This window comes from Camarhynchus parvulus, chromosome 2, assembly GCF_901933205.1.
Source record: "Camarhynchus parvulus chromosome 2, STF_HiC, whole genome shotgun sequence".
Lineage (NCBI taxonomy): Eukaryota > Metazoa > Chordata > Aves > Passeriformes > Thraupidae > Camarhynchus > Camarhynchus parvulus.
In genome coordinates, this window is record NC_044572.1 from 146419456 (window position 1) to 146443766 (window position 24311).

General features: G+C 41.8%; 1 protein-coding gene across 1 annotated transcript in view; it reads right to left on the reverse strand.

The window, feature by feature from the left end:
• COL22A1 (collagen type XXII alpha 1 chain) overlaps positions 1 to 24311 on the reverse strand; it is a 232260-nt gene that overhangs the window by 12380 nt on the left and 195569 nt on the right. The window contains exons 44-58 of the mRNA XM_030943927.1: positions 19762 to 19806; positions 19282 to 19329; positions 17331 to 17444; positions 17090 to 17143; positions 14955 to 15008; positions 14072 to 14125; positions 12502 to 12555; positions 11149 to 11202; positions 10306 to 10359; positions 9216 to 9269; positions 8594 to 8638; positions 7607 to 7660; positions 6519 to 6572; positions 4706 to 4759; positions 1708 to 1779 (exon numbers count right to left, since the gene is read on the reverse strand). Coding sequence (XP_030799787.1) covers positions 1708 to 1779; positions 4706 to 4759; positions 6519 to 6572; positions 7607 to 7660; positions 8594 to 8638; positions 9216 to 9269; positions 10306 to 10359; positions 11149 to 11202; positions 12502 to 12555; positions 14072 to 14125; positions 14955 to 15008; positions 17090 to 17143; positions 17331 to 17444; positions 19282 to 19329; positions 19762 to 19806 — 864 coding nt within the window. The remainder of the gene's footprint in view (positions 1 to 1707; positions 1780 to 4705; positions 4760 to 6518; positions 6573 to 7606; positions 7661 to 8593; positions 8639 to 9215; positions 9270 to 10305; positions 10360 to 11148; positions 11203 to 12501; positions 12556 to 14071; positions 14126 to 14954; positions 15009 to 17089; positions 17144 to 17330; positions 17445 to 19281; positions 19330 to 19761; positions 19807 to 24311) is intronic.

The following is a 24311-nucleotide window of genomic DNA, read 5'->3' on the forward strand; positions in this document are numbered from 1 at the left end:
CCACACTGGAGGAGCTGGAAGAAAGACTCTAATACCCATAAGTGTTGCTTTGTGTTAACAACACAGTAGCAGGTTTGCATGATTTATCCTTATCCTACTGCTATTGGTCATTCCTGGATAGACAGATCCTGCTATTTGGAAAGCGTTTTTTAGTGAATTTGCATCCCATGTAAACATAAATACAGGACGTAATTTCTAACAAACCAGCTGAGGGCAGATGTTTCACTGGAAGTGTGTTCCTGCTTTCAATACATTTTGTTCCTTTTTCTTACCAACAAAGCTTCATACACTTTATATGGTCTTGTTTAACTTAAGGAGCACCAGCATTATAAGTGTCTGAAGATGTAAGTGAAGTAAATTTTGTCAGTAGAAGTACCATCTTGTATTACACCAGCTGGAAAAACACATACAGAGGATTAAGGAGTTTTAAGCTTAAGTGCTCACCTGTCTTTCAGAACTGTATTCAATAATCTTAATTTGAATAAGTACCCTTGTAGAATTATTTATACATATCTATTTAATTTTTTTTGCATTTATAATGTAATAATTAGACAATATAGTTTCCATTTTAGTATTTCAATGAAAAAAAAATTACTGCAGTCCTGAACTGCAGGAAAAGCAAAATGAACATTAAACTAATTGTTGCTGAAATTCTGGCCACTTTCCTGTATCATATATACGAAAAAATAACTTTCTAAGTCTGATTGCAGCCAACACACACGATCATATCTATAACATGATATTTTCCCCTGGAAACATAATATCTTCAGCTGTGTTAGCATCCATACACACCTCCATGAGGAGTGGAACTAATCAGAGATGTGTGATCCAAATTAGGCTGCATTAAACTCACTTGAGTTTTCCTTAGGCCCATTTCAGTTTAAATGGCCACCATGTTTGCTGCTTTAAATTAATTGTCCAGAGAAATATTTCTTTCTTCTCTTTGCATCCAAAAGCTCCCTTTGAAATTATAAAATTTAATATTAAAAAATACAGAAGGAAAAAAAGGAACCATCTTGTGGAAGATTCAGCTCTGCTAGAGACCTACAAAAATCTTTTAAATTATCATTTTTTGTCACATAAAATCTAGAAATAAAAAAAATTACCTAGCATTCACTTTTTCCATCCTTCTAGTGGAATTTAAGATCTTTTACTCACCTTGCAAAGAGATTGAATTCTGAAGCTGTGATAATGTCATGGGTATAGGTTTATTATTTATTATTTTAGATCACTTTGTGAAATATATGAATGCTTTAATTGCAATGTACCTCTATTGCTGGCAACAAAGGAATTAAGGAATTTCCCTCAGAATAGCAAATATCAGAAATACCTATATTATTATCAGCACTCACAATTTCCCTATTTAGCCCATCTAAGGTTCGTGCAGAGGTGTAGTCTGAGAACTTAAAAATACCCCATACCTGTATTAAGAAGACTATTGAAGCAGTCTGATTAATGCACACATTATCAAGGCTGACTGGCAGGTACCAGCTCCATACATGAGATTATGGTTGCTCATCCATATGAAAAATGCTATTTTTGCAGTCCACTTTCCTTTGGAAGTAAAATTATATGGCTTCTGGATTTGTTAGTATCCTGCTTATGCTTTTTTTTTTTACCTAAGTGAAGATGACCATGTCCCATCTTCCTGTCTAACCTTTAAAATCAGGTAAAGAGAGGATCTAATCCATCCCCAGACATACTCACAGGTGGTCCTCGGGGTCCTATAAAGCCAGGGAGTCCTGGGCTGCCTGTTTCTCCTTTATTTCCTTTGGGACCCTTAGGACAGAAATGAGACAGACACTAGCAGACCTTTCCCCAACACCTCTTTCCAAGAACATTCATTTACGGATACACTGGAACTGGGAAATTTCATTTTAGCAGCAGGACTCCCAAAACTGACAAGGAAGAACAAAGTATCTTTAAAAAGCAGGTTCCAGGCACCATGGTTGCCTTATTAATAAGCTCTTCAGGGTCCCTGGGAGAAGATGAAAAGGGACAATTATGGCAGGGGCAGGAGGTGTGTTCCAGGGGTGTCCTGGTGTCACATGGTTTATAAGGGGGTGTTGAGAGCAGAAATGCTGTGATGGGTGATGGGAAACAATGCAGGTGGTCATACTGCTCAAATCCAAGAATACAACCAACAGACAGCTACAGGGCTTCTCCTTTGCCTTTATTTCCAGGTTCAATTTATGTCTCTTTCACTTATCTCTTGTGATATTCTGTCAAACTGTCCCTTTTTCCGTGCAGATCAGGGCATTTGAAATGACAGTTCATGATACAGAACTGTCTCATGCACACTTCTGATGTGGTTTTAATTCTTAGTTTAACCTTTACTTTCAGAACTTTGTCCCCTGTTTTTGGTTCAAAACATAGCCCTTTTTCTTCTTAGAGTGAAACTCATGCAAAGTGAGCACCAATGAGCCTGTCAGGCACAAAGCACATGGATTTGGGGTGTGTAACTTGCCCTGAAGATTTCAGGGGCTGGATTGTGTTGCTGTGTGTGGGCTTAAGCATGAGCAAGTGTGAACTGTGATGGGCACTGTCAAATAGCAAATGTAAAAGGAAAAGGCTGCTGGCAGGTTTTACCTTGTGATTTCAAGTCAGCAATGGTGAAGGTGGAAAAAAAATCCTTATTGCCATGATAACCTTCCTCAACTTCCTTTTTTTCAAAATAGAAATATAAAATATTGGCTTGTCACACCACGCTGTGAAGGCAATTAGTGCATTTCAAAATAAATGGATTTATGTACGGCACAAGGAGACACTTCCCATAATAACCTTTATGAAAAGGAGAAGATTCATTTTAATGACAGAGAATGATAATGATGAGATGACTGTCTGTTCTGCTGACCAACACTGTCGCATCATTTCCCCTTCCTCATCCATCTGACTTTATCCTTTTTCAATCTCCTATGTTATTTTTGGACCCTAAATCCTCTGGAGCAAAGGCTGCTGTGGTGCTGTTTGTGCAGGAAGCTGCCTGTGAGTCCCTGGGTCACATCATATAGGTACTGTGATAACACTATGATGATTAAAATAATAATCCCTACTTGGCATTCACAAGACATCCCAAAGCCACAGTGACCTGATAAAGACCCAGAAGGTAAAAAAAGCAGCGATAGGAATTGGGAACAGGGGTAGGTGTAACAAAAAGAAGAAAATAAGTTTGAAAAGGCAAGAGCAAGGATCCACAGGGCAAGAAGCAATGGCAACAGTCTCAGGAAGGTAAGAAGAGCTTATGTCAAGGACAAAAAGCCTGTGGCACTTGTTTTTTGATGCAGAAGGCTCTCAGACTGCAGCACCCTGTCCCCACCTTCCCAGACAGAAAGGGGGTGTCCAGTTCTGGTCCCTCGGTTTAGGAAGGATGTTGAGACATTTGAGCTTGTCCAGAGAAGGGTGACAAGGCTGGTGAGGGGCTTGGAACACAAACCTTGTGAGGAATGACTGAGAGAGCTGGGGGTGCTTAGCCTGGAGAAAACGAGACTCAGAGGTGATCTTATCACCCTCTACAACTTCCTGAGAGGTAGTTCTAGTCTGAAACCAACTTCCTGAAAGGGGTTTGGTCTCTTTCTCTAGGCAGCAGCTGGAAGAAGAGAGGACATAGTCTCAAGCTGCATCAAGGGAAATAAATACAGGTTGGATATTAGGAAAAAAATTATTTTATGGAAGGAGTATTAAAGTACTGGAATTGTCTGCCCAGGGAGGGGTTGGAGTCACCATCCCTGGATGTGTTTAAAAAAAGATTGGATGTGGCCCTCAGTGCCATGGTTTAGCTGAGGTGTCAGGGCATGGGTTGGAGTCAATGATCTTGTAGATCTCTTCCAACATGGTGATTCTGTGATTTTGTGGTATTTGCTTCTCTGAGACATCCCTGTAGATGCTTGATCAGGGCACAAGTCTGTGGCAAGGCTGGGGTGGCTTTACGACTTTGCAAAGGTCACAAAGAGTGAAGTCCTGCTGCAGCTTTTCACATTCCTCCTGCTCTGCCTTTGTTTTTCCTGTTAATCCCACAGTCCAGCAAGCTGTACTGTCTCCATGGGCAAAGAGAGGGAAGAGCTTTGCATTGTGATAGATGCTACTGGGCACAAAGGAATGTTTACATGGATTTGCTGAATTCTGGACAATTTTCAGCAGCAGAACAGGGAAAAAAACCACAAAAAAACAACCAAACCACCGTCCTTCTTACAGCTCCTCATTTCCAAGCTGTTCTTCCTCACAGGACGGCCTCAGGGGAGTTTCATTATGCTTCCTGATCCTGGTTTACTGCCCGCTGTCTGCTCTTCCCTCAAGTGCTTGGGAGGATTTTCTGCTGCCACTATTCCTCAAAGGCAGCCTGCCAACTCCCCGAGGCTCTCTCCTTCCTTGTGACAACTCTCTGCTGGCTGCATGCTCTCTGTTTGGCAAAATTAAATCTACTGGCGAAGATGAAGCATGCCAATCTTTTTTCCATGCTAGGCAATCAATCATTTCCATTTGCTGTGAACACTTAACTTTCACTGGGAAAAGTGATGACCCAGCTAGCATCTCAATTCCAGGAACGTAGCCAAACACCCTTCAAAATTGTGGCCAGCTACTGCTTTTCAGATCACCCATCTTCAGACATGGAAACCTCAGGGATGGTAACCAGCTACACTAATCCACTTCACCTACACTTCATCAGTCACCTCTCCTGGCTGCACCAGTCTCCCTTTGTGGTACTTACTGGGATACCAGCTGGGCCAGGTTCTCCTGCAGATCCAGGCACTCCATTTTTGCCCTGTGTCAAAAGAAAAAAGGTTAGTGATGTAATGCATGCTAAAACTAGAAATATTCAGCTACGCCTACACCAGCAGGGATTTCTTTAGCATTGTTCAGTCTCCTCTCCGGACAGACTGTGAAGTAGCTTATTTCCAACTGACCTCATAGCTTCTGCATCCCTGATTGCATGGCTGATCTCAGGAAGAAAAATCAATATGTGGACCCAAATCCACAGGCCTGAGGAGGACCAAACCAGCACTTCTCCTTCCCTGCACCCTTGTCCTTATCATATGTAGCATCCTTCTGGGTGGATGGAGCCACTTTCTCTGGGTGCTCCAGGTCACCACTGTTCAGACAAGACTCTTTTAAATCATCTCAGGCTTCTCCTTTTTTGGGGAATGGAGAGAAACACTTGCTCTAACACTTGATAGTTAGCTGACACCAGACAATTCAGAATGAGCCAAATCATCCTTTAAAAGGACCTGTTTCTCACTGTTCCTTAAGAAAGCAGCTGAGCTAATCATACACAAAGTTTGGTGAGATTAAGTTTTACACTCCTTTTCTCTCAATTCAATATGCAGAGTCTTGATCTTCATTAGAGTTGACCATAAAGACCAGTTCTTGTACTGTCAATATTCAAAATCATGCCTCAGACTCCTTTTTAGATAAAAAACAAAGAAAACAAAGAACAAAGAACAAAGAAACTGATACATTGCCCTCCAACATACAAGTAACTCTTCTGCTAAGAAAAATGTGGCCTGGAGTTATGATAATTTCTATCTCCAAATATTTTTACTCACTGCTAGTGTTGTGCAGGGGCATGACATGATAGTGAGTGATGCCAGCAGCACAGGAGTAATGAGATCAATTATGAGGTAGACATAGGAGGTCTCCTTATGTTCTTGCAGTCTAATCTAAACCCCAACTCCCCCAGCTTGGACGGCCCTGCTGCTCCAACTCCTGGCATTGCTGAGTCAGCATTTTCCGCCCTTGATCATGCTGTGGACTCTGTTTCACTACCAGGTCTTCCAAGAAGGAAAGGAACTCACTCATTGCAACACACTAAAGATGTGCCTTGGTTCAGCAACAGAGATATCAATTCAGATTTGATAAGGATTAATTTCTAAGACAGAATTTTAAACCCTGTGAAATTAATAAAAGAATTCCTGAGCCATCCCAAATGAGACTTTTTGAAATGTCAACTAGATTTCTATTTCTCCACTGAAGCTGTAATAAAACAGTATAGGTGAATAGTATCACAACTGGACCCCACAAAACTCAGCCTGGGCACCCACAGTGAGTGTCTACCTTTGAAAACTGAGACCATGTAAGAAGTGAGTGGGATCCCAGAGGCAGGACTGAAATATGAATATTTCTGACTCTGCATCCTGACAGAATCCATTGAACTGTTCTTCCCACTGAGCCAGCAACCATCAGTCCCTTGCACTAAGTCTTCATCAGTTTCTAGCAATATTATTCTTATTTGTCTTTCTGAAAGGCAAAGTGTTTTAATCAAACATTGTCTGAATCTTCCTAAACTCTCTTCTTTCAAGCCAGAGTTCTGGACTGCAAAACATTCCCACCACACACAACATCCCATCCCTGGAAGTTTTCAAGGTCAGGCTGGATGGGGCTCTGAGCAAGCTGGTTTAGTGGGTGGCATCCCTTTCCAGGGCAAGGGGCTAGAACTACATTATCTTTAATGTTCCCTCCAATCCAAACCATTCTATGAATTATTATGGACCTCTAGAAATGGCTTGTCAGAAGAGAGAACTCACCGGCTGCCCTCGGAGTCCTCGAGGGCCCTGTGGTCCTATGGGACCAGGATCACCCTGAAAGGAAGAAAAGTATTCTGGTGACTGAGAAAGAGCTGACATGGAGGCAAGTGAACAAACATTTTAAAATATTTCTGCTAAATTACACTGTTCACATATTAAGGAAAACAAGATTAAAGGAATCTCACTGCCCCCTTTCAGTTATTTATGAGGAAGATCAACCCTTTGAATTTTAAACACCTACCACAAAATGCAACCTGATTACAGGCAGAAACCATTTCTATCAGGTTATTATCAGATTATCTTAAAGCTGTATTTCTTAGGGACAGAGATTCTCTGAAATTGCTCAAGAATTGACAAGCCTATTGTCTCTGCAGGGAGGCTTCAGAGCTGCCTCCATCTCCTCCGAGGGGTTCCTTTTGGTCTGCCCTACATTTTGCTTTGTAGGGTACCATTTTCAGCACACCAGCTTCCAGTGACACAAAGGGGTGCAAATGAGAAGCCACTTCTCCAGGTCCCATGGCAGTGGCACATCAGCTGCTCAGAACATTGTTTGGCAGCTGCTGCAGGATCCCACGTCAGCCGCTCCCTCCCAGGACTCTGTTATGTGACTGCACTTGACCCTAGTCATGCTAGAGGAACTGTTTGTACCATCTTTCTTTCCTCTGAGCAGCAGCAACTTATTCCATAGGTATTTCCCAGACTTCAGTGGAGCAACACAGTCAGTCAGGTGCAGCTGTGGCAGAGGAAGCGTGACAGAGCCTGGCCTGGTGGGACCTGCAGAGCAAAGCTCTGCTCAGAGATGGGTGCCAGACAGGTCCATGGCTACCAAGCACAGCCTGGGTTTTGCACAGTGCTGCTTTCTCTGCTTATCCAAAGATATATCTGACATTTTAGTGCCAGTACCTGAGCAGTGACAAAGACCCTCTAATTCTTTGTTTCCCCTACTGATCTTCACACAAATCATTCCCTGCAGTAATTCACCCTTTATTGGAGTTTCTGCAGCTGTTTCAGGTCAGGGTCACTGTGAATTAAAATTTTCATTTGTTAGGGAGAAGGAGATTCATTTCTGCTCAAAATAGTGCACTTACATCCTTCCCTGGTGGCCCCTCACGACCAGCAGGACCCATCACACCTGGCTCCCCCTGCAATTCAGCAAAAAGGGAAGAGATCAGCTCAAGGTCAAATTCAGACCAGTATCACCACTAGAAGTGGTATGGGGTTTCTGCAATGTGTGACTGAGCTCAGTGAAAAATTTTTTAAAGCCAGCAAGAGCCTCGTTCATCTTATATGACATGCAGCTTATAAAAATAACTCAGAAACATCTCCTGTAAGTGATGCACAAGACAGTGCTCTGCTTTCCAGCAAATTATTTGCTAGTGCTACTGCAGGCACTGAAAACCACCAACACATTCATGATACAGAAGCTATCATAATGAGGTAGAGATGAGGATCTCCAGCACTGGATTTTTCACATCAGCTTCTGAAAGCAGAGAATTTTATTTCCCTGTAAAAAAGGCAGGATTAGGTGGAAGAACATTCAATTTTGAATTCCCCCTTTTACAACAAGGAGCTCCAAACAGAGTGGAGAACAACTTTTCATGCAGGACTTGAGGTTTGGGTTTTATGACCCACAGGAAACTAAGTCAAAGGGACATTTCTATTCACTTTTCTGTAAGTTTTGAACTTGAACTTATTTTACACTTCTTCAGCATTTGTGTAGGAGAGCTAGCACGTGTCCAGCAAGTGCAGTAGGGGTCCTCACTTTGCCAGCATTTTTACCACAAGGATGTGGTATGGAGGCATCCTTGAGACTTATTCACAAAGGAGTATTTCAAAGGGAGCATCAGAGGATTCAGCTCTACCAGCTGCCTCACCTGCCCTGGAATCAGAAGTTCAGCAGAGGGAATGAAGACAGCTGCTGTCATTTCTGTGCCATAGATGTGGCCCATAGCTGAAAACACTCTCATCAGCCACATGAAACACTGTCATCATTTTTACCTACTGCCTCAGAAAAGGCAATTTCAATTCCCACAATCTTTCTCCAAAGGATTGTGCATGAGGTACCTGTTACTTACCCGGGGACCTGGGGGACCTGTATCTCCTCTCTGTCCTTTGAAACCCTACACAAGGAAATGAAATCAATAATTATCCATCACCCTGATGCAGGAAAGACTAAGAAAACTCTAGCTTGAATGTTCATTTAATAACCTTTCCAGTTTTGCCAAAAGTTACTGGGGACTGATCAGCATAGAGTGAGTACCTGTGTCCCAGGGAGTAATTAGGCAGGGCCACATCAGAGGAAAAGTTTTCCATAGCTCCTTAAGCTGTAAAACCAAGGCTGTGCTCTGTGTATCCCTGGTGTGTCCAGCCAATATATTATTGAACCCTAAACTCTACTGTCCCCACTCTTTCAGAGGACCTGTAACAGAACACAAGGGCTACAGCTGTGACTTCTGGTGGAGGAGTGGCATGAGGTTACATGCTTTAATTTCTAGATTAGGGATTTACTGTTCTCCAATGTGAAGGATTCAGAAATGTCTGTGTTCTATTGTTGTTGCTTATTTACATATTTTATTTAGTCACAATGCCAGGACTGGTTATATGTTTCTATCAGTAAAGAACCTCATGTGCCCAAGAAAGGCTCCCTGCCTACAGTACAGGGGGTTGAGTGGTGGAACCCTTCAGAGCAGCACCCACCGGCAATCCTCTGGCACCCTCCCGGCCTGGGAGCCCTTGTTCTCCAGGCTTTCCCTGTGGGAAACAATAATGCTCGTGTTAGAGAGAGCCCCAGGTCCATCTCACTGCTGCTGGAAACCTCCCAGTCCCCTCCCTTAGACATAACATCACTGAGAACTGTGAGTGCCCAGGGTTTGTCCAGCAGAGTTTGAGTTTGCAGGGAGAAGAGCAGGGACAGACATTCCCAAACACACCTCAAGCTGCACTGTCACCTGCACACTGAGCTCCTGAGGCACCTCACAGCTCTGGACTGGTGCAGATTTGCAGTGTCAGAGCTGCACCAACACCTAATCAGCACATGCAAAATCAGCATCTGCACGTAGAAATGGGATGGTTGGTGCAAACACAAACTATCTGCAGCTTCTGTGACAAGCACTCTTCTATTTAGCAGTTGTCCTAATGCCGGGGAACTTGGCTGCTCCCAGAACCACCAAGTCCCATTTGGCAAGTCACAGGAAGAGGCTGGCAATGCCTGATACTTGAAGCACATTCTTCATCTAACACACACAGCTGCAAGAAATAACATTCACTGCCAAATTTAATAACATTGCCTTTTAGCTGACAACTTCGTGGCTCAGCTTTTTTCCCTCAGCAAATGCAAGTAATAGACCAAGTAGAGCAAATCCAATATAAACTCTAATTCTGGGCAACAGAACTGTCACAGAGCAATCCAGAAAAAAGCTTCTTTAAAGACTCCTCCTCTAAACTTTTTATGCCCCATAAACTTCTATCAAAAGGATGGATCACTAGGCTTAATGTTACGAGACAACCTTCTTTCTCTGCAGTGTTTAAGACAGCTGTAAAAGTGGAGTCACTAAGTTTTAGTGTATTTATGGTAGTTGTAAAAGTAAAAGAACACAGTTTCTTTTCAAGATTGCTCATGTGTCATGCCTATAAACCACTCAAGACAATACAGTTCTTCTGGTGTTAAAAACAGATGTGCAAACAGGCTCCTTGTTCCCCCTAAGGAGTCCATAGATAGGCAGCTTCAAAAACAACAACTGGATGCAGCTTCTGATTGACTGAACAAAACAGTTTTAAATTATATTACCGGCTCCCCCAGAGATCCTGGCTTGCCATCTTTGCCATCATTCCCAGCAATGCCCTGTTAAATGAAATGCAAAACAGAGTAAAATTGACAAGGATGATTGGTGGGGGTTTTGTCAGTGTGAAAAGTCTGCTCATCCTGACATGCTTATGTCTGCCTAAATCTCCAAAACCCTCCCTGCTTCTACAGCTCAGTCATAAACCTCTCCCTGCTACCCCTGTAACCTCTTTCCCTTTCCAATATGGCAATATTTCCCTTTCCAGCAAGGTGAGCACGCCAACAATCTTAAATCAGGATTCTAAAACCAACTGTTATAAATCATTGTAATGCCATTATCTTCAGGTAGGCTACTTTACAGTAGAATTATCTCTGGCTCTATCCTTATGACAGATTAAAAAAATCCCCAAATGTTGTACTGTTACATTTTCCAGAAGAGAGGAGTCTATGCCCAAGATGCACTTGAACCTGAGTCAGTGTAAAGAAATAATTCCGACTGGATTCAGATAAAGTCAGTGTCCCAGTCTCTGAATCCCTGTGCCCTTCCAATGGAGTTATAACTTGATTCCTGTGCTCTGTATAAAAGTATTTCTTCCATTGAGAAGACAGGCAATGAACAGTCCTGATTCACATTGTTATTAACACTTTGCTTTAAAGTGATCAAATGCAGATCCTGGAACAAAACAAATACTGTCCTGGAACAAGGACATTGCATCAGCATGACAGACACTGCTACAGACCACGCACGGCTCTCAAAGCACCTCAGAAGTGTCACCTCTTTGTTTTACATACCTATGTGTGCATGAATAATTTAATGTACTGAATTAGAAGGAGCTTAATCACACTCACTGGAAGTCCAGGCAGCCCTGGTGGGCCCTGTGGACCTGGGGGACCATCTTTGCCCTGGAAAGAAAGAACAAACACTGAGGGTCAGGCAAGTTCCTCCAAGGCTTCTATCAGATGAAGATTTATCACATGTAGAGTCTGATGGGACAGCTGTGAGAAGGTGGTCTTGTAGCCCATATCACACAGTCTATGAGGTTTTCTTGAGCTCCTTCTATTTTAGAATGGATGGCTCTCTTTAAACATAAAAAAGCACTATTATCATTGACTTCTTACAAATTGAGAAACCTCTGAAATCACTCAGAATATTTTTTCTGAAGCTTAATTATATTTAATATTTCATCCTTAACTTCCTGGATGAGGTGGCCTGCCAGGAAGCAGATACATATTTTATACCTTTTAAATGAGTAGTTACCAGAAGTGCCTTGCTGACCATCCCAAAAAATCCCCTTACCCCACAGGATTGGACAATATCACTCCAGGTCTTCCACAGTGTCACAATCTTATCATCCATTTGAAATGAAATTTCTGCCAGCCTGTTCATTTCATCTCTGGCTTCTCTGAGAATGCTCACTGATTTCATAACAGCCATCAGAAGGACCATCACTGTTTACTTATGATGAAGTTCAGGTTGTGAAATGGCTCTGCAAAAAGGCACTTTGTCCCTTAGGAAACCTTGCTCTAGAAATTCATAATGGAATTACACAGTTTTAAACTGTTCCAACTCAATAGGGAGTATTCTTTAGGGAAGGTTTATTTTCAACTTTTCAAACTGAAATTAGCATCAATCAGATTACCTGTCTCTCCCAGGGTTTTCTGATGCATTACCATAAAGTAGCACCTGAAAACCCTCAAAATGAAACAGCAATGCCAAAATTCTTCATGGGCTTCTCAAAAATTATACCTGTACTGGTATTTTTGGTGGTGCCAGGAAATAGTGCCAGGCTCCAGCATCTCAGCAGTCTGTGCTGTGATATCCTTTAACAGGTTGCTGGTTATATTTTGATAATCCCCACACAGAGTTCAGGTATTAGCCTCAGGTTATGAAGCATCCTAACAGATTTAGAAATCCTGTTCTGGAGGCTAAGAGATGTTAATAGCAAGGACAGACAGACAAGAGGTACAAAACCCTCCACAGAGGTCCCATGGGCTGGACTATCCTCTGGTTAACTGGGAATTTCATTTGGTGAGTAAAAAAAGTGCTGGAACAATAACCTGTGGTTATTTGTGGAGGTTCTACTAGCAGGCTGAATATTTTGGGGAGCTTTCAAAGGACAATACATGGACACCAGCTCAGCTTTACTTCACAGAGCTAAATCTAGGTGAAGCCAGCAGTCAAGCACAGAGCTCAGAGCTTACCATGTCTCCTGGGTTTCCTGCTGGTCCTATTGGTCCAGGTGCCCCATCTGATCCCTAAACAAAATAAAAGCAGAAACAACGCGAATGATTAATGCATTTTATATGTTTGTCAACACATTCCCTACCATAGCTGGCAACTCTGGAGCTTTCTTTAATCACTCAGTTTAACATTCATTCAATTTCTTCATCCATCACTGAAAAGCAGTGCCAACCTCTGCACTCAATCAGTCTCCAAAGCCAGAAATAGTCAGATATTTGAGTTTGGACTTGGCTCTTCCTTCTGAAAACAGGGGACAAATAGGAAAAAGCCAGTCATGACAAAAATAACCCTGAAGAACAGCAATTATGGGAGAACAGAAATTATGAAGCACACACTGTGGCAGGCAAACTCCTGGAGCCACAAGTCAATGCAGACAGAGGGAAAAGTCAGCAAAAGCTGAAGAACAAAATTGTGTAGGGGACATCACATTTTGGTCTGTTTTGACAGGCTCAGTTTTACTTTTCCTTTGGCTGGGAGTCTGTTCAGGAGGTCTCATAGGACAATTTAAAGTGCTTTAATCCCACTGGTTCAGCTCTGTAGTTGTAGCAGTATTAGGTTAATAGAGACACAGCAAATGTGTCTGTTATTAACTTCTCCTACAATAATGCTCATGGGAGCTCAAATCACCCACAAAGCAAGTTCATGTGCTGTCACAGCAGCAAAGCACCCAGCATCCTTTAGGCACTGATACCATCTGAATATAGAATTTTAATCTAATTCCCCTTTCTGGTATGTCCTGTCATTTAGTCAGTGCTATGGGAATTCAGGCTGTGCTGATCCCCAGAACAGATGAAGGTGGCACACCCTCAGCACAGCAGAGCCAAACTGCACTGTAAGCAGCAATATGAGCAGTGATGACTCTGGGCAATGGAAGGTGGTTTGGAGAGAAAAGTCCTTGACTCAGAAAAAAATCCCCAAACTTGAAGAGAGCAAAGCAGGAGAGCCAGCAGGAGAGCCAAGCGATCTCAGCCCTGATCCTGAATCATCACCCATTTTTTAATACAAAGAAGCATCATTTTATTCATGGAGAGAGCAGAATCTAAGAATGAGGACTGTGGTGGAGAGTGACACATAAAAGGCCTTTTAATTCAAAAGTAACTCACACAATATGAAAACTGGAGAAAATCCAATCTCATACCACTGTGCAAAATTGAGAACTAAAATGCTCTTAGATCTGCTAGTTCTAGACTAACAACTCACCCCACATACACAAAAGCACCTATACATGCACTAAATAGTCCCTGTGGAAGACTTTTAATCATCATCTTTGTATTGTATAAAGAGAGCAACTGAAGCTTAGCAACAATTTACAGAATGAGTTGAAGCAATCAGTGGAAAGTGGCCAATGTATTAAATAGCAATTACCATGAGTGGGGAACTCTATCACACTCAGGGGATCATGAGGAACCCACTGGAAAATGCCAATTCACTGCACAGACAGATGGGAATGGTCCTTTCCATCACATGGAGCTTGCAACTCCCTTTATCAGCAAGAAACTACAGGACCATCTTTGCAACAGAGGAACTTACAGGTGGACCAGGGTTTCCAGGAGCCCCAGAGAAGCCAGGCATTCCAGGGTGACCCTGCAGAATGAAATCAGAGACTTTCCTTATGCATTAGTCACATATCTACTTTTATAAAAGTTAACTGGTGATTATTATGAAGTAACACCAAAATGAGTCAATTCACAGAGAGCTGGTTACAAGGCAATAAAGGCTTTTTAAAGTGAAACCTTGGTTTTCAAAGCATGCCTTTCAAAAATAACATAGTTAAATTTCAGGTGTACTTCTTCCCATGCATATTTTAGTCTATGCTAATGGCAGATGAGAGCAGATATTGTAGAATTGCACAAGACAGGAGGTCAGTTGGGAAACCAAGCCTGTTTAAAATGTCCTAAAAATGTCATTGAAGAGGCGCTGATTTGCACCTTAAACCAGTGACTCAGCTCTTGGCAAAATTAACTATGAAAGTTTACTCCTATTTAAACCATTTTCATCTTTCCTGTGGCATCTCAGTCCCTCCTAAAAGAGGTCCTCCTTACATTCATCATCTAAGACAAATAGAGACACTGGCTTTTTCACCCCATGGACACCTGAACTCCTGGAAATCATCTAGGGATTATCCAAGGAAATGAGGAAGTGTTAGGTAATGTAGAGAATTTAATGCATCCAGTCCAGAGGTGAGGAAACAGATGGTACTGGGAGGTTTTTATTGGAGATGAGAATGGAATCTGTGGAGGATTGCTATAGTTCCACTCTTTCACAGAGCCCATTTGTGGTTTGTCAGTGATGAAGAGCTCCCATCTTCCTCCTCTGCCTCTGAGAAGGATGCTCTTGTACAGGCATCACAGGAGTTACTGATGAAGGACCAATCACAGTGACAGCACTGCTGGAAAGCACACTCTGTTTTTACCTGTTCACCTTTTTCTCCTACTTCCCCAGTCATGCCACGGTCTCCTTTAGCACCCTGGTAATAAAAAAACAGCCACTGAAAGTCAATGAGATTCAGTGTTGTGACAGCTTTTTGACCTCTCTCATAAAGCACTTAGACATTCAAGAATAAAACTCAAGAATCAGGACTGAGCCCTCCTTGCCCTCCTCTTAAATTCTTCTCTAGACTTTCACTACCAGTGCTGGAGCCAGGAATATATGTGGAAAATGGCCTCTGAGCAGAGCCAGCATAGCTGGTTTTTAATGTTTTATTATCATAGGCATAAAGAGGAATTACACGTCCTTAAAGACCAGGCAGGTTATTAGGCACTTCACTAAATCACATCTTGATAAAGAATCATCTGGCCCAACAAAGGTGCCCACACCCTTCAGGGACAACAGCAATAAAACCAGCATTTCTAAGGTGCAGACAGAAAATTCATGCCCAGAAAGTGCTCCCCTCTTTCTCTTTCTGTTCTAGAGCCACAGGCAGAGACAGCTGACTCAAATGTGCATGTCTGCATTACCAGTGCTCACAGTGAGACAAGACACTGAAAATTACTGAGGTAAAGCTGAACAAGGTGTGAACAATGCACAGAGCAATAATGAATTGCTGGCCATGGAAATAATACACTGGTTTGCTACATGAGAGCTAGGAGACAAAGGGGAGAAAGAGGGCTGCTATTTATTAATAAAGGAGCTCTAATTCATGTGGCCAGAAGGAATGAAGCTGCTCATGAGCAAAGATCTGCAGTTCTACTGTTCTTCTTTCAGAGCAGAACCTAATAGCTTGGTAAGGACAATATACCACAGAGTCAAAAGTGCAGAGCAATTTGGGTCTTCCATTGCAAGGATCCTCATAAGATATGCAGAAAAGCCACAAAGACTGACCTTGTGTTTGCTCCTTCCCAGGGGTCTTCAAATACATTTTTTTTTGAGAACTGTTTTTATTTAATTCAAGTTAGACTACTTATCAGTTACTTGTTTTGACTTTATGCACATGTAAGTTTGAAATTTATGCTGTTATTTCACCTAACTATCCATTTTTCTCCCTAAATTTCTGCTTTCTTATGAAATATAAGAAAGCAGCAGACGTGGTATGTCTCAGATTGCTTGGCATTTCTGCCAGGTATTGGCCTTATGGGTTACTAATTCTCTTGTAAATTTTATCCTGGAACATACTTTCATTTTGATCAACTCTATGTTTACTTTCAAGATTGTGCTGCTCTCCCCACCACACTTTTAATTGCAAGATATGAAATTAATTAATGAAACTCTATGACCTTGTCCTGCACTCTAACAAGTGCAAATATAAAGATGTTAAAATAGCAGGAGCTATTTTAAACAGTAAGTCGGTAGTGAAAGGATGTCTGGAGGAAACTGTGGTCAATCATTAAATCACCTTACCTCTCCCTCACTGATTTGTTTTGATTTATTTCACATTAGGCAGTTGTAAAGGCTTTAACTGTGGCCAAGCACTGGCATTGTGAGCAGACTGGAGGCAGCCCTCTTTATGAGAAATGCTTGAAATGTGACATTAATGTTTGAATACTTCAAACAACAGAAGTTTTATGTTCACCTATGTCCTAGACCATGAAGCAGCACCATATAGCTAAAAGAAGAAGTTTTTCCTGTATATTTCATGAAATACTTGGAGTTGTTGGTTAAGACCACCACAGCAGGTGGTGTGTTTGGGGCCCAGCAGCCCATTGCAGCCTTAATTTAAGTGATTCCAGGACATCAAACTCAAAAAGGAGAGGTACAGGATACTGCTGAGGCTTTAATTTCTTTCTCACCTAATTGGAGTTGAAACTTACTCTCAAGTCTATCCATCAATGTAATGAAATTCAACACCAAGAATCAGGCCCTTTAGATGTGTCTGCCTGTCTCTGTGAACAAAGGGATGGTAGAAGACACTATTAAAGTGAAACAATCCCTCATGCCATGGGCAGGGACACCTTCCACTAAACCAAGTTGTTCAAAACCCCATCCAACTTAGCCTTTAACATTTCCAGAGATGAGGCATTCACAACTTCTTTGGATAACCTGCTCCCAAAATAGTTAGTGTGACTAATTAGTCACAAATAAGTTTTCATTAGATAACTGAAGAAAACCAACCTTTGGCCCATCGAGCCCAGGTGGGCCTGGAGGACCTCTGGGACCAGCAATCCCCTGCAATGCACAAGAGGTAGAGATAAACACTAGTTTAGTTCATTGACTCCACAGGCCTCTAAAAAGGATTCAGCAGGTTGTTTATGGAAACAAAAATTAATCATCTTATAGAGAAACCATCAACCATATTAATAGGAAAGCAAGGTTCCAACAGATGCAGGCATGGTGACTCCCTCAGCTCTCTTACCATTTTCCCATCCTGACCATCTCTCCCTGGTGGTCCTCGAAGACCTTTATCCCCTTTGAAACCTGGGATGCCTGGCAGTCCTGGAGGGCCAGGAGGGCACTCACTGCACACATCCTGGGAGAGAACATGGGAGAACATGTCAGCAATAGGCTACAGGCACTTAGCAGACCCTGTGGACACCCACTATGAATGCAGCATTGTAGTGTTCTTATAATTCTTAAACCTTTGTTGTTTTACCTCAGGACTGGGGTGAATTTGCCTTGAAGAACCAGTGAGGGCAGTGTGAAGCAGAGTGAGGGTCAGCAGCTGAGCTCATACCTGCTTCTACAGGAAGTTTCCTATCAGTTCTAGGTCCTAATTGGTCACCCAGGATCAAGAAACCAAGGAAAAGCTCTTCCTGGTGGGGAGGTCAGGGAGACTAGAAAGATTATCAAGAAAAACATTGATTTGAATCTACAAGACCACTAGAAGCTTTTGTCTGCTCCAGGCTGAAAGATCTGTGTTAGAGGGCAGGTTTCTAGGGAAAAATCAGGTGCAACACAATGTCAGAAAGGGTTCTGCAGGAGAAATTATTCAGCTGCCAGCTTGGCTAAGGACAACTCATCCAATGGAGTTTGTGAAGACCAAGTGAATGTCACAGTGTCCTGGCCAAATTTTATCAGGGAGAATCACTACCTCCCTCCTTCCAAATATTTTTGAAGCATGATCTCAGCAGTCTTTACATTCCAGCTATCCTCAGGAAATTGAATCCATCTACGGCATTTCCATTTCAAAGGCAGACTCCCATCAGTAAAGGGGGAATCCTGCCCATAAGAGCATAATACAAAACAGATCATCAGGCGGAGAGTCAGGAGCCCCTGCTACAACACCCAACTCTGTCAATAACCTGTTGCAAAACTGTGGGGTAAATTGTCCTTCTGACTCCCAGTGCCTACGTGCATATTTATCTATTTACAATATAAGTGCTTGAGAAACACACATAATAGCAGGGCCCTAATTTCATCTGGGATTTTAAGGTGCTGCTTTCTGTACGAAGTAAGGAGTGAAAAAATACCAAGCAGAAAAAATGCACAAATGTGTTTAACCATAACAGAAGCAAAGGAAGGAACATCAAAGTGACATCCTGTACCCAAGAATGAGTCTCTTGCTCTTGTCCAGATCAGAAGTCCCAAGCAACACCTTACAGTGAAACCTCCAGAACTATATTGGGGTCCACAAAACAAAGAAAGCTCTTCAATGAAGAGTAATTTCACAGCAGCAATCTTAAAAGGGCCCTTTGGTTAATAGGGCTGGTAAGAGAAGGTAATTTTTTTAGTTTATTTTAATCAATAAGAAAAGATTTCTTGCCAGGTTTAAGACAGCTTAAAAACCTCACAACTCAGCCCATGTAAATCTACAGAGATTTTTCAGTTAACATCTATCAAAGATTGACTAATTTCTCACAAAATTCTCCACATGGAGAGTAAAGGCAGACAGATTATCACTTTTGAATCACAAGTACTTCTGGGGTTAAATACTTGCATCCTTTTAGATTCACAATGCAAACAAAATTTGCACCCACAACTACCCAAAATTACTCCAGTCATTGTTGAAGGTGTATGTGAAAAAAATCCAACATTTTATTAAAATGGTTTCCATTTTCTGGTTTAGATAACGTAACTTGATAATGAGTATCTCTCCTTGGAATGCATGCCTCAGAAAGAGCTGACAAAGTCTTAGAGATCTTATAGAGAACTTTTTAGGTCATTTCACTGCTGGGGAAGGGATTTTCATCTCCACTGTGAGCTCGTGTCCCAATACCAGTGCAAGCAGGAGACTTGTCATTCTTGAGCTTTGAAAGAGTGTTTAAAGACACCTTTTGCACTTGTAGTTCAGACACTTTCCCATCACAGAGTGTTAGGTCTGAATCAAACAGAGACATAAACTCCCACACTCACTAAAGGCTGATTACCTTTACCAGGAGATTTATGTCCTCTGGAGTGAGCAGGGGTGGGGAACCCTGTGGAATGAGAAATTCATTATTTCAGGCAATTTTAAGAGGCATCAAGACATGAGAATTTTTCCTGAACATGTTCTTGGATTCTCACTGGTTTTCCTTGTCCTGTCTAGGATTCACTGGGCCAAACTTGTACCTCCCACCCTACCCTACCAATGCTTTTCATTGGAACCTGAGATGAGCTCTTGCTGGTACTGTACAGTGGTGCTAAGGAAGTGCCTTTAAAATTTTGGCTTTTATTTACATGCAGAATATCCAGTTGTTCTCATACCATTCCAAAGCCTTCACTTAACCTTTAGTGGGTCTTAGTATTTTTTCTACTGCTCTACTGGGAAAAACAACAGTGGAAAAGCACCCAAGTGCACTTCTGAGGTGAGGTGTACAGGTGGAAACTGAGTTAAAAGGAAGATATAATACAGAAATGAAGTTACATACAGGTTTTCCAGGAGGTCCTCTTTCCCCTGGATTTCCAGGTACACCCTACAGATCAAGAAAAAGAAAAATATTGTGAAATTATTATACAATAACCCCCTGGTTGCTCTTGCACTCTGCTGACTGATCTGGACTAGCACACATTTCACTTTCTTCTGCTGAGCAGCACTACTCCTTCCATGTGACAGACAGCAAACTTCTCCAAATATCTGAAACTTGAAAATTCTCTCAAACCTTTGCTAAATTCATTTGAGTCACACAGAGACTGGAATTGCTTTAGCTTGTCTTCTGGTGATAGGAAACACTATGAACTTTACTGGTGTGAAGGATGAAGCTTTAAATCTCTGAAGGCACCTGTCAACAAGCAATATCAATTTGTTTGTTTGGTTGATTGGTTGTTTTTTTGTTTGTTGAGGTGTAGTGGTATCAGTTTTCTTGAGATGAAGGCATAGAAGTTACCAGCATTCTTGGAATTTTATGTCCAGAAAGGCAGGATTAGGAAAAGGGACAACCTCCACCCCTCAGCACGCATCTCTAACATGTCATTTACAAGGAATTAAGTTTGCTAAAAACAAAACAAAAAGCATGTCTAAAATTTTTTGTAAAATCTTTGCATAAAGTAATGCTCACTTGGGAAACCAAATATTTTGAACAAGACAGTTGGCCACAGCTCAGATGGTGACAATAATCTGCACTGTGAGGATCCTTGCAGAGGGGTTTTAAGGATACTCAGTGACATTTCCCCAAACCATTTTCTGCTGAATTCCTGTATCCACCTGGTCCATCAACCTGTGTCATCACTCAAGCAAGTGCATGTTCTGTTCATACTGAGCACCTTAAAGAGCATACAGAATTTACCACATACAAAAGCTGTCCTACCTGATCATTTTTTTTCTAAAGGCACAGTTTCTGCTGACCATCTAAAAATATCTTATTTGTGTTCAGCTTTGTTGATTCTGTTGAAGTCCCACATGGGGTTTTCTCTTGGATGGTTCCAGATTTGCCACCCAGGATGTTCATAGAGTCATAGAAGGGTTTGGGTTGGAAGGGACCTTCAAGAACATCTCGTTCCAACCCCCTGCCATGGGCAGGGACACCTTCTTCTCCATCTTTCTTCAAGGCTCCCTTCAGGTACTGGATGACCACAAATAGGTCACCCTGAAGCCTTCACTTTTCCGGTGAAAAAATTCTCTCAACCCAATTCTCTCCCACTCCCAATTCTCTCCACCTTTCCTTGTAAGAGAGTTGCTCTATCCCTTCAGTCGCCTTGGTGGCCTCCTCAGGACTCTCTCTAACAGTTCCATGTCCTTCCTGTGCTGTGGGACCCCAGAGCTGGACACAGCATTGCAGGTGGGGTCTCACCAGAGTGGAGTAGAGAGGCACAATCCCCTCCCTTGACCTCTTGGCCATGCTGGTTTTGATACAGCCCAGGACTTGACTGGCTTTTTGGGCTGCATCAACATCTGGATGCTGATCAAGGTACAAGTAGTAGCTTTCAATCAGTCTAGGCTCAGCAAGAGCTACTCTTTGAGACTGTCTAGTATTTCCATATGGGAAGTTCCTTTAAAATTTGGTCAAATGCTTAGCCAGGAAGGGGTGTTTTTTCTGCCACCTTGTCTCAGGTTATTCCATTTTGCCAATCAGTTCATTGCATTATTTACACAGATGGGGACATGGGGATTAATGACTGAAGAGCACTGTATGTCATGATACACCACAACTGTAGCTATAGGGAAAACTTGAATTTCATCCTTGAGTCTCACTTAGTACTTAAATCCTGTATGTCTTGCTAGAAGAGAGAAATAATGGGAAAATATATTGATTATCTTTTTCTATGTCCACATTAAATGCTTCTGGATGAGCAAAAACCCTTCAATTACCTTGACATTCTAAGAGACAAAAATTAAACACACACTGAAATGGACCTAAAGTGGAGCTGAAGTAGTACTGAACTTCATGGATGAAATCTTGTTTCCTGAGGAACTAAACCTTCTGCAGGTAAGAACAAAGAGAAGACACTATCTGAAGAAGATGTTTAGCTCACATTTCTCCCCAGAAGTCCTTCTAGGAAATTGAGTAAATATAAATAATCATTTTAGTAATTTATAGCCTTCCTTCTTCCCCAGAATTTCAAGGTAAATCCAGAGAACTGTGCATGGTTCCCAAAGTCCCTTCCCTTTCACAGATGCTGTCAGGTCATGCTTTTGGCATCCTCTCCACTGTGCTCTCAGCCACTTCTGCAAATGGGAAGAGGGATGGCTAAATAACAATTACACAGATCCTATATTCCCAGACCTACTTTGTTCAGGAAGACTCACACAGAACTTGCTCTAAAAAGTGTGATGCAAAGCAAAAACTTGAGCCATGAGAATAATCCTGGATCAGAAAGCAAGACAGAAAAGACAGTTCAGAAATGTCTTTCATGCTGACTAGTAGCACAGCTATAAATATGTGCCATAGGGCTCACTGACAGCCTTCTGCTTTGGGATCTGAAATATGAACATGGCACTAGCAGCGTAATCTGAGTATTTAAAGATCTCTTAAAAAAAGAATATAGGAAAAGACTTCTTAGTTATGTGAAAAGACATGCAAGGAGAGAGTGAATAAAATGGAAATCCTTGGAAAGGATTAAGCACAGCTATCATGTCCACATGGTATCAGAGTGCCTTGAGACAAAAAGGGATGAACCCATTTTCTTGCATGCTGTAGGATGTGGAGCTGGTGATATCTCCAAAAGGGTGGAAATGAGACAGGAAAAGAGATTAAGCTCTGTGCCATGGCTGACAAACCTGAAAAAACCCCTGAATCCCCAGAAAAGTTCCCCAGAAAAATTGAAAGGCACAAGATTGCAAACAGAGAATGTCCATTGAAGAATTCTTTTGTGAGCCAAACTGAACAAACCAGATATAGATGATGGCACTTCAGCATGGTGCATTATCAGAGAACAGGCCAATGGAAGCAGAGTCAAAAGTAGAGGAAATCTTGCTGGTCTGTAGAGGTCTGGAGTTAGAAAAGGCTGACAAAAACAGACAAGCTGCAAATATAGAATTACAGAATATCCTGGGTTGTAAGCGACCCACAAAAAATCAAGTCCAGCTCCTGATCTTGCACAGGACAATCACAAGAATCACATCAGGTGCCCGAGAGCATTGTCCAAATGCTCTTTGAACTCTGTCAGTCTTGGTGCTGTGACCACTTGCCTGGGGATCCTGTTTCTGTGTCTGGCCACTATCTGGATGAAGAACCTTTTCCTAATATCCAACCTAAACCTCCCTTGATGCAGTTTCACACTGCTCAGAGCAGAATGAAAATGTTAGAATGAAGACATGAAAGTTAAAACTGCATCTGACAAGCTAATAGGGGAGGGAACTGGAAAAGAGAAAGCCAAAAAAATCATCGAAAAGGAAATGAGTCTGACCAAAAAACTGCATGGCACAGAAAATAAATGCTGCTAACGGGATGTGGGAAAATGCACAGACCCAAATAACAACCAGTGCTGGAAAACTCAAAAAGTTTGAACACTTTCAGGAGATTGCAGCCAAGAGTGGCTGGCACAAAGCAGAACATCCAATGAGTAGTACAGCACACCAGTACAGGGAAAAGATGTCAGCCACGAGGAGGTGTGATGCACAGTACACAGAGCATCAGTCGGAAAAATCTAACACACAGGAATGGTCTTTAAATGGTAACTGATGGAAACTGTGCTGCTGATAATGCTAAAAACAATATTTAGCTTAGTTGGTCGGCAAATGGTGCGAATTATGCCAAAGTTGTGGGTTTGATCCCCTCAGGGCCCATTCACTTCAGACTTGGACTCGATGAGCCTTGTGGGTCCCTTCCAATTCAGAATATTCTGTGATTCTGAAATAAATGCTGGTGCAGTTAATAGGCAAAATCCTATGGTGGGGAAAATGATGCTCAGGTTAGTGGTGCATGTGAAAATACTTAAAGAAAGTCTGTAAGGAAACATAAGTGTATAGGGGAAGTGTGTCAGTCACACAGGCATATGGTGGGATAGTTCTATTACAAGACTGAAAATTAAACTTGAAATGCAGTATCTTAAATCAGTTATATGTCACAGCAATAAAGAGACAATAGGTGGGTTAATAAGTGTACCCTGGTTTGGAGTGTAAGTACCCTAAAACAAACACAAAGGCTCCTTGGAACTGTCCTTATAACCGGTTGGGAAAATCATCCTCAAACCAGCAAATTCTGCTTTTCAAATCCATTGGCAGTAATTTATGCATCCACAAAGGTTTTACAATAATGAAAGCGAATGCAGGGGGAAGATGAACTTCTCAGTAATGCTGGAACTTAGTTATTATAAATAATTAACCTAATTAAAAAGTGATTAATTCAGTGTTTATGTTAATTCAAATTATCATAATCAAAATACAGAAGGATCCTATTAAACAGGTGCCCTCACTGTTAGTAGGAGGATAAGAGAATATCTTATTCAGATTGTTTCCTAATCTAAGGACACTAAATAGGTGTGTTGAACAGAAACATTTTATCTCCCAGCAGACAGGCAGGGGAGAAGAGATGATTCCCAA